We start from the raw sequence: 10,619 nt of genomic DNA on the forward strand, positions 1-10,619 counted from the left end.
AAATTCTTTTACAGACAATTTGCATTGACTGTGCTGAGAAGCAGTCCCCCTGCTTCCATCTATCCTCTATCTCTCCATCACTTCTACTGCTACACTACTCCTTTTTGTAAATCTTCATCATAAGCCAGAGTGTGAATTCAGTCAGAAAACAGATCTGGATTAAAACTAGCCTCTTGGGTTTGGGGATTTTATTGTTGTTGTTGGGGGTTTTTTTCTGTGTTGTAGGTCACACTAAATTTTCCACATAATTAAAAAAATGAATAAAACTGCTAAAGATCTTCAGGGTGGATTTTATTATCATGCTAATAAAGTGTGATTTGTTTTGGAACTTGTTGGAGTTGCAAACAATATTTGGTGAGAGACTACTTGGGTGGATAGTGGGAATGAAAGTTTTCTTCCCCCCTCTCCCCCCCAAAAAAATTGTATCTTTTAACAGGAGGGCAATGTCCATCTTTGCAAACTGTGTGTTCTTTATTGAAGTGAAATACCCATTCAGGAGAAGAGCAGGCTGAGAGTTTGCGTGAAAGAAAATGGTGGAGTAGTTAATTTTGTGCTTAATCACAAGGTAAGTTCCAGATTTATTTTTGAGATCTCAGTAAGAAAATATCAAGTGATGCAAGTGTTGTAGAGCATTAATCTTGCCTCATGTAGAGAACTAAGAACTGTAGAGATTAAGTCTCTGTTCAATATTTAAATGGAAATATTCGGTTTACATTTTTAATGCATCTGTCTCTGTAGTACTGAAATGTCACATAAAATATTAAGAGCCCAGCAGTTTCCTGGTGACTCTGAAAATGCACATCTGTTTAGGAGAGAAAATTAAGAACCGAAGAATAACGTTCTAGGAAGAATATTCCAAAGATGTGACAGATTTCTTTGCACTGTTAATTCAGGATCTTCCAAGATGTGTTGACACATCTCTTTGTATTGGCTGTGATCTTGTAAAGAAGCAGTGGATGGACAATAATGAAGGCTCACATTTATCCCATCAAACTGCTGATCTCCAGATGTGATTCAGGGAAAAAAGTCAAGGAAATTGCCTCATAAAAACAATAGGCTTTAAGAAAAGCTTTGCTAAAAAAATTAATTATTGAAGATAGCAAATGAACTAAGAGTTAATGCAGTACAAATATATATTAATTAAAATCTGTATTTTGAATTCCCTCTGTCTCTCTTCCCACTATATTTATATTTCAATACCTAAAATTTGTGAGCTCTAGGATATTGAAAACAGCTAACAATTGGCCAAGCTGTTCAGGGTAAATCCTACCCAAGCTTCAGAAGTTAAAGAACAGCTAAAGATTAAAAAGAACCTCAGAAGAGATTTGGGTTCAGTGCTCCTGTATCAGGGAAGAGCTCTTCTTTTTTAAAGCTGCACTTTTGTCATATGTGACAAGTAACAGTACATGCATTTATCATCCTGTTTCAAAGTAAAGTAGATCTAATTTCATTCTGATACAATAACCTCTCATTTATCTGTGTCCATCTGTTCTTGCATGCTTAATGTTAACAGTTTGAGGTGCAAAATCCACAGCCTCTTACTTATGTCCATTTTATTTTGACTTCTCTAAACATTTATTTTGTCCTAACTGTGCAGAAAGTTTTAACTTTCAGCATATGTATGATTTCAGTAAAAGAATGTATGATTCTTTATAAGGCTACCAAAGCATATTATCATTATTCAGCATTCTGTCCAGCTTTTTTTTTTTTTTTTAACTCTTACCCTAAATAGCTTTGGGTTTGTACCATGTTGGCCACAACAGAATTTGGCCCATTATGGAATCGCCTATGTGCTGCTAAAAGCTCTACAGAACATTAGGCACCTGGTCACCTTTATATCTTTGTGGTTACTGTAGAAAAGTGGACACACTCTGAAGATATCCATATTTTACTTGAGCTGAACTGTTACCTGAAAGAATCCTGCTTTCTCTGCTGTCTATGGATGAAGCACAGAGGTGCCATGTTTCTAAATCAGATGCTTAAATTAAAATACGGTCCAAAAAGGTTATCTGTATCTAAATGTTTCCTTTGGATGGTAGGATTGTACCAGTATGAATTTCAAATAAACAGTATTTGGATTAATATTGTATGTGTGCGTAGCAACTAATTGCAACCTGTCTTTCAGAGTACACATGTTCTTCTGGATACTGCTGATGTCCTCAGCTCCTGTGAGCTAAAAAGTATTCAGAAGTATCAGCTCCCTGTTTTATGTGCAGTTTTCATTTGGAAAACAGTTGAAATTGAGAAGTTTTTACAGATTGATGCAGGTAAGCTTAATAAATCACAAGACGACACTTCTGCTCAAAGGCCAAACAGACAAGGTTAAGTGTATTTGACATAGTTTATTAATCTATCAGTTACTTTGGTAAAGAATGTTTTACAACATGAATATTTAGGAGCAGCTTTTAAGAAATTGGCAAACATGGAAACTGGCAATAAAGTTGATTTAAAAAATAGTATTTTTCAGGAAAGAAATATCAGTTCCATTCTGTGGAGTCTTTCCATTGTTTTTTTTTTTTCTTTTAATGAATCTTCAAGTAAGACTTCAAGTTGGAAATGTGGATAAAATGTTAAAAATAACAAAAAAAAAAACCTCCAATGACTGTCTTTATTTGACTTCACTGGAAAAAAAGTGAAAAGTTTTAGTTAATTTCAACACAATGCAGTGGATTTAATGCCTTTGTATGAAGAAGTGTTATGTTTTGAAGTCAAAATTATGAGAAAATAAGATATCTAGAGAACAGGTTAACACGGGCTAGAAATATTTAATGCAACATAATTAAAATAGGAGAACTATTGGATTTGGAAGAACTTGGATATTGGAAGCATTCCAATACATAACATGGTTCAGATGCAAACTACTATCACTCTCTGTAGAAGGAAAAAAGACAAATGTTCATTTTCATGCTGTGAGACAAGCCAAAGAACATGAAAAAGAGATGAGAGGTAATTCTATTCAAAGTGTACAGTCAGCAAAAACTTATCATTGTGAAAGTTATTAGTGTTTTCATTCTCCTTCTCTTCTCCCTAGTAACTACGCTTTTAAATTCTTTTTACATCTCTTGGATTTTGCTGGGTGCTAGTGTTTCCTCTAAGTATTTTTAAAGTAATTACTTTTGACATTATAATACATTTTATTTTATTAACACTCTTATGTTGTGAGTCAGTACAAATTCCAGAACTATGTATAAGAATGAGAATCAAGACCCCTGCATTGCGTCACTGAGTCTGTTAGACAAATCTTAGGTTTTGCACAGCAGAGGCCATGAGCATGCATGGCTGAAGCTGGGTAGATCCATTGAGTAGCAATCCTAAATAGTTCTAAGCTAAATGTAGAACTGTATTCATACACCATATTTATACAACTTTGAGGAGAAGAAAAGGGGGGGGGTGGGCAAACCAATCAACCAAAAACCCCCAAAACTCACGTGAGCCATGGAGGAATAGTTCTCAGGCTGTATAGTCAAGTGGCACCATGTAGCTCTCAGTTACGTGCCCTAATTCTTTTTCCCGTTCCTGTCACAGTAGTCAGGGTGGTGAAGTGCCTGGAGGGAATAAGCCCTGGCATGGCCCTGGAGGTACTAATACTAGCAGTGAGGCATTTGGGGCAGTTGCTCTTCAGTACTTGACCCTGTATCCTGACGGTTATATGGCTGAATAAAATGTGACCTTAGAAGCTGTTAACTTGTTTCAACATGTAAAATATTTATGATTATTAAGTAGTAGTATTTTTTTAATTAAATATTAAGAAGTTAAATTAGGGAAACCAGATATTATACCAAGTAAATAAATGTTTGATTGCAGATGTGGAAGACCTATCATCTTCTGAAAATAAAAATGCCACAAGGAAAAATGAAAACGACGATTCCAACCTTCCTGTTATTGAAGACAGTGAGAGCAGAATTGAGTCTAAAGTGGGGACTCTTAGGTAAAATAAAAGAAAAGATGTATTGTGATACATCTATGTTGATTTTTTGTAAATTGAAAAAATCGAACCAACCAACCAAAAAAACTACTTCCCAGTCTGTTTCAGTGACTTCTGGAGACGGCTCTCATTATCTTAACAATGTAGTGGAAGATAAAATTATTCTTTCTTTGTTTTCTGTATTCTGCGTGTATGAATTTATAACTGCCTTTTTTTTTTTTTTTTACTTTTGTATCTGACTGTGGAAGTTGATTTTACATTTTTCCATCTCAGTGTACACCTACAGTCCAGCACCCTAATACATGCCAAGCTTCTACCAATTCAGCAGGCATTAGCATGGCTCAAGCTTTATGATTTTCTGACTGGAGCTCTGTTTATCATCGCAATTTTTTTCTTTTCTTGGTTCACGCAGGTTTTTGCAATCCAGTCCAATTCATTGTTTTTAGAAGTGCTGAGCAATCCTTTCTTTCATTAAAATTCTTGGGAGAGCTGAAAATCAAGATAACTGATACTGCTCTGAGTTGATTGGGAAACAGTATTGTTATAACTGTTTCTAATTGAGTTAAAAGGAACAAAACCAGTGCCAGCACTCCTAAATCTGTTCAAAAAGTGCAGCTTTCACTTTTAGAGACTGCTGTTCAGTCATAGGGGGTATTTAGTTACTCTGTGGGAATGTATGAGAAGTTACATCTAAGACATCTAAAAGTCCTGATGCTGAAGGATATGACTACATGTATATATCCTAATGTGAAAGTCAGGAGTAAGGGAGGAATTAGCCTCAGACAGCACAGGCAGCTGACCAAGCTATTAAAAAATTTATGTGTAACCAGGCAATGAAAATACATTTATTGTGTTACTTCCATAGTTTTTCCAAAGAATGAAGATTGGAGTCTAGTCTTCATCTTAAGGTTTACACTAAATGTTCCGGCCTATTAGTGCAGCAGCTTGTTCAGGTGGGATTTAATTTCTCAAAACTTTTTTTGGTTGTTATTTTGCTGCTGAAAAAAAATAGATGTATTTTGTTGGTTTTTACTTTAGTATGATGTTGTGGCTTATTACAGTACAGTATTTACCAGGCATATGTGATTTTAATTACTCTGATTCCATTCCAGATTTTACAGGGAAAATGATCAAGATACTCCTTTTTTCCCAAAAGATTTAGAAGTTGCAAAATACAGTGTCCTTGGAAAAGTAAGCCATCCTGTTATTGTGAGAGAATGTAGGAGGATCAGTAGCGGAATAAAATGTTTACAGTTATAGACATCAACAGTAACTATTTTATGTTGTCCTGTACTGCAATGCAAAGAAGAATACTGAAAAGTGCTTTAATGCTTTCTGTCTCAGTGCAGCCTAATTCTAACCAAATGAAATGCTTCTATTGTCCCTGTGTATAGTTCTCGATGAAGTATTGTAGTAATGTTTGCTTCTGACAAGATACATCTTATCATGGCTGTTATGTGTTAAATCTAATTTAAATTTTAATTTTTTCTATTAAAAATCTTTCAAAACACAAAAATTGTGGAAATGTAGAGCAGTCAGTACAGTGAAGCCCTGAGAGGAGCTTCTGCTCGTTACTCTGATACAAATAATTAATAATTCTGCTTCTTTTCTTAGCCAGTCATAGTGTGTAGTTCTAAATGGGGTGAAAAAATAAGTAGGTCAAGGGGAAGTATTTTGGTGCAACATACTGTGAATGAAACATACTTAGGCAATAAATTGGGGATTGGGGTTCTTTATTTACCTCTCCATTTAGGTTAACTACAAGGAAAGCAAAGATTTTGTAGTTATTGAATTGCAGTGTTCCCAGGAGTGTTATGAGTTTCCATTTCAACTATAGGCACACTTCAATGCTTCAAGTGGAACAAAGGTATGAACCTCTCATTGACATTATGTGTTTGTTTCTTTATGAACATTGAATGTGCCTGTTCCAGAGAGCTTCAGATGCTTTACATTCTTATTTGCAGGCTAATGCTTAGATATAGATAATAGGAGGTCATTTTGTTAAGCTTTATCATTTAAAGTTTGATTTATAGTTGGCTTCTCTACTCTGTGTGTTTACTTACCACTTGCTCAAAAGAACTGTTTTGGGATTTGGCAGCAACACAGCACGTTCCTGGATTCAGCTGCCTCATACTCACATGTATTTTCCTGGCAATATCTAAACTGCATAATGACATGTTGAAATGCTATAACAACTGATATTCTGGACAGAAATATTGAGAGACAGAAAAGCTTGTCTTGTATTTCTCAGCGTACAAGTTATATATGCACTCTGGTATAGCACTTGCAGTCTGTGTCATTGTAACAACATTAGATTCAAGTCAAAGGAGCTGTATCGGGGTGAATTTTTAATAGTTCAATTGATAGAACAAATTCCAGCACACCCTTAGATGAACCTATCTGGTCCCTGTGGGGTTTGTATAGGGAACCCTGTGCTTGTTCCTTATGTCCCTTGAACCCTCATGAAAGCGCTGCCTTGCTGGAAGCCTGTTAAATCACAACTCAGAAGTTAAGTGTGAATTGTCAGCTGTTAGTGTCTGGTAAAATTGATTCTTTAAGTCTCTATGTAGTTTCTTTGACTAACTTTACTCTTTCGATTTACAGAATAATCAACAATTTGTAACTAATACTGCTGAAGAAATAAAAATACAAGACTTTTATCGCAGACTTGGAGAGCCAGGATTTCCTGCTCAGAGAAACTTTTCCACCAGAAGCAGAATCTTTAGCTTCAACTAACGTGATACCTAAAAAGTGATGTGCTAATATAGCAAATCAAGCAAATCAGCTTCTGTGTTTGTCAAGACTTTATGTCTCAGTTTTCAAGAGAGGTCATGGCCATCCAGCCTGCAGTGCTCTCCACTTGAAAGAATTTATAAAAGCAAACCTTCCCTTCAATTCAATGGGACTGAAGAAATCATACTGAGCATGAATGAGCATTGTGCACTGTATTGTTTATGGGAACAGGAAAGTTTGTCTGTGTAAGAACTTCACTGCCATGACTTGCATTTTTGTCTTTTCACTGAACTATGTTTATTTTACTACAGTTAATTCTGGAAGAAGCCATCCATTCAAGTGCTATATGTCAGGAAGTTAGTGATTTTGTGGAATTGATATGGGTAGAAGCTGTTTGCCACCTGGATAGTTTACTACTTGAATCAGTAAACAACAGAAGCCTAAATGATGTAAGTTAATTCTTGTTACTCTGTGAGGACAAACACATAAATGCTGTTAGAAGTAATTTTTTCCCAGCAAACACCTATGTTGTGTTTCAGATTGGGATAGGTAATTACACTTTTGATACTCCTGCACTTCAATAAATCCATGCTTCAGAAATTTTTGTCTCAAATTTTGCTTTAGAATCATGACACTAAAGCATGCTGTACTCCCTTGGGCAGATGTCTGTCTTTTCCATTTTATAGAAATTTACACAATTCTTATAAAAGGATCCTTTCCATGAGATAAATCAAGTCACATACAAAGACAGTCATAGAAGGCAGTACATTAATAGTAGGCTACTGTCTCCTGCCGGTATGTTTCAGCCGTACTTCAGTCAGCCGTTCCCTTGTAATGGAAAAATGGTTTAAATTATAGTCCCTGTCTGCATTATCAGATGACACATGTAATTAATACACAGCTACTCTTGAAGGCCTTTGGATGTTACAGCTGTTATTAAGAGTAACTGCCTGTCCGCTCCTTTGTTAAGTCTGTGGCTCATTTAACCTCACTTTCCCACATACCTCAATTCTTTTGCTTTGCTCCCTAGACATTTGAGAGGATAATGTTTATTCATGTAACTTAAGCTCATATAACTTAACAAACAGCCAACAAAATGACTGTTTAAGACAAGAGTTTTGTTCATCTCTGTTATCACTGAAGACAAAATTACCTGAGGATTATGTTGGTTTTAAGTTGGAAGAGCTTTGCCAGTAAAAGGTCCCCAGTTCTGGAATTACTTTGCCCTAATTTTATTACATGAAATTCACTCTTGATTCTCTTCAACTGATGTATGGTACAAGAATATTCCTTTCACTTTTTGATGTGGAAATAATACATATTCATGTAGATTCTGGTGAGTAAGTAGTACATTAGTAATATTGTATACATGTATTCGGAGACAGTAGTGAGTGCATTGCATAAATCAGCAAAGACATAAGGAAATGCTGTTTGTGGTAAATGCTTTTTATGAGGTGCAATTGTTTAGATATTAAAATTCCTAACATACTTCAGGTAGCTTTTGCAAGAGCTGAACCATAGACCTAAAATATTCTGTATCTCAATGTATCAATCTGTAAGAATATGATAAAACTGTTTTCATTGACTCTTCCCACTTATAATTAATTTGCAAGAGAAATAGCATTTGTACTGAAAGAAAAAAAAATTCTCCGGATTTTTGGAACACAGCAATTTTTTTCCCAAAAGCATTTGTGAGACAGAGACTAGTCTTGTATCAATATTGAATTGCAGAAAGACATTGCTATGCAGCCTCTAATGTCAGCATTTTACTAGCTGTTGCCTGTGGTTCGTGTAAATTAAAAAGCATTTTGCCTTTTTCCTCCTGCCTTGAGAAGACAAAATAATGTATTCTGTGAAAAATTTCCAATTGGGAAAGAACACACAAGCAAATCTATATCTTGTCTGCCTGGACAAACTGTCTAAAATTAATCATTACTTTCATTTCATCTGTGGGTTCCACGTTATAAATAGAACTTCTACTCGACTTTATATATTTTAGAACAAACCAGTGTGCTTCAACATTTACTGAGAAATTTATTATCCTCTACTTTCTGTTATTTCATCAATGCATTAAAGCTGACAATATGAACTGGCAAGATGTTAAAGAACATTATCTTTCAATCTGATTCATATTCCGTTTTACTTCAGGCAGGTTATTTTACTGTCTCTTAGCTCTGCTTGAGGTACTTCACAAGTAGCCCAATATAAGGGCAGAATAATATCCAACTGTTAAATACTGTTTTCATATCCTAGCTGCAAGAAAATATTTAGTGTATTGCACTAACAAGAGTTAAAACTTCATTTCAGTGTGGAAATAAATGATCCATTTTTAGTATTTATTGTTGTGTGCTCTTTCTGCAATTTTGCAATAGCTTTCAGTTTAATAAACTCTTCTTTTAAAGGTGAGCAAAGCAGAAGGTATTTTACTTCAAGTAAAGAATGCATTGGATGAAGGAGCTGGCAAGGTGGCACTACAAGAGGTCATGATGGAATTCTGTCAAGTTATACGTCAAAAAGCTGAAATAGACTATAAAAGTTTCCAAAAAGCTGTTATCTAGAAACAGGACCTGTGTCAGGTAACTTTTCCAGATTGCAAGTAAGCCCTGACCTGCACTGTGCTATACCAGTTTTGAACATGCGCACCAGATAAGTTGACAGAATACTTTGCACAGCTAGCCACAGGCTGTCAGTTTAAAAAACTGATCTATTGGAATCTTACGAATTGAGTAATGCTCATGGGGGGAATTCAGTGTTTTGAACAGGAACACCAGTTGCTGTCCAGATGGTGAGAAGAGTTTCCATTGCAATCATTGTTGTGATGGCATCTTCAGCTGGATCATATGAGAATCATGGAACTGTTGTTATCATCCATCTGACCCTAGCAACTACTCCAGCATATCCATAATCAGTTTCTATTGGTTATCTTAAACTATATACAAGATATATCTAAACTACTTTAGCTATATGAAAAGACTATTTTGTATACCCTTTCCTTTCCTGCATGTACAGGAACAGCTTCTAGAGACTATTTAAAATTGGCAATCTATGTACAGGTTGGTCTGTTCCTACATCTATGCCACAAACTACTTAGGGGAGTTCCCTGGACTGTGGGATTGTTAGTGCAAGAAGTTAGTCAGCACATCTAAACAGATAACATCTTTCAGTTGATATAAGCACAGCTGGCCTGCCTCCCACATAGCTCCCCCTCAGCTCCTGTGTTAGTCCGTTCCTTCATTTTTAAGCTGGCTAGGAGTTCAGTCAATCAGAAGTTCAGTTACTCTTCTGCAACTCAGTCCACTGTCTCATCTTTGCAGAAACTAGCTGGGAAATTCTCAGCCTGCCGGGGGCATTGCCACCAAGGAGTGCTGAGGGTGCACACAGATGCAGCCTTGCACCCAGCAGCAAGGGTTGGCTGCTCCATAAGGGCAGGCGGATGGGGTTGGGGGTGAAAGTGAGCAAGGCCAGGGCAGTTACACCACTGGCAGTGGCTCTAGTCCCACTGTACCCAAATAGGAAGAGCAGGGCTGGTGACAGGGACTGCTGGTGATAGTAGCCAGGGTCAGTCCAGATTGCCTCCCCATTATGGCTTGTCTGGCAGGTCCAAGGTCAAAGCAGGAACTCAAGTCCATGGGATTTGGGTCAAAACCAGGGAGGTGGGAGGCTGGATGCAGGCGTATCAGCAACATAGCTCAGCCGAGACACTAAGGGCAAGAGCTCAAAGCATCTCGAGCAAAGGCGAGGCAGGAGTCTGCTGAGTCTTCTCACAGCTCTCTTTCAAGGCTCCACAGTTGTACTGTGTTATGGTTTTGTGTGGGGGGTTTTGTCTGGTAGCAGGGAGGGGCGTAATGGCTCCTTAAGCAACTGCTAAGAGTTCCCCTAGCTTCCAGTCTGCTGCTGGCGGCAAGGGAGGGGTTAGACTGGTGGCTCCGTTTTAAATGACTCTTAATGAGTCACCCCCCCC

The 10,619-nt window shown here is 36.9% G+C and overlaps 1 protein-coding gene across 1 annotated transcript in view; it reads left to right on the forward strand.

Moving 5' to 3' along the window:
* Positions 1–443: 443 nt before the first annotated feature.
* Positions 444–10,619, forward strand: part of PARP4 (poly (ADP-ribose) polymerase family, member 4) — a gene marked incomplete at its 3' end in the record, with an annotated part of 17,203 nt that continues 7,027 nt past the window's right edge. Inside the window, 10 exon segments of the mRNA XM_010076502.1 lie at positions 444–486; positions 489–565; positions 2,126–2,321; positions 3,805–3,928; positions 5,038–5,116; positions 5,679–5,792; positions 6,530–6,570; positions 6,572–6,662; positions 6,970–7,107; positions 9,061–9,234. Of these exon segments, the coding sequence (XP_010074804.1) occupies positions 444–486; positions 489–565; positions 2,126–2,321; positions 3,805–3,928; positions 5,038–5,116; positions 5,679–5,792; positions 6,530–6,570; positions 6,572–6,662; positions 6,970–7,107; positions 9,061–9,234 (1,077 nt within the window).

This window comes from Pterocles gutturalis, unplaced genomic scaffold (assembly GCF_000699245.1).
Source record: "Pterocles gutturalis isolate BGI_N339 unplaced genomic scaffold, ASM69924v1 scaffold35213, whole genome shotgun sequence".
Taxonomy (NCBI): domain Eukaryota; kingdom Metazoa; phylum Chordata; class Aves; order Pterocliformes; family Pteroclidae; genus Pterocles; species Pterocles gutturalis.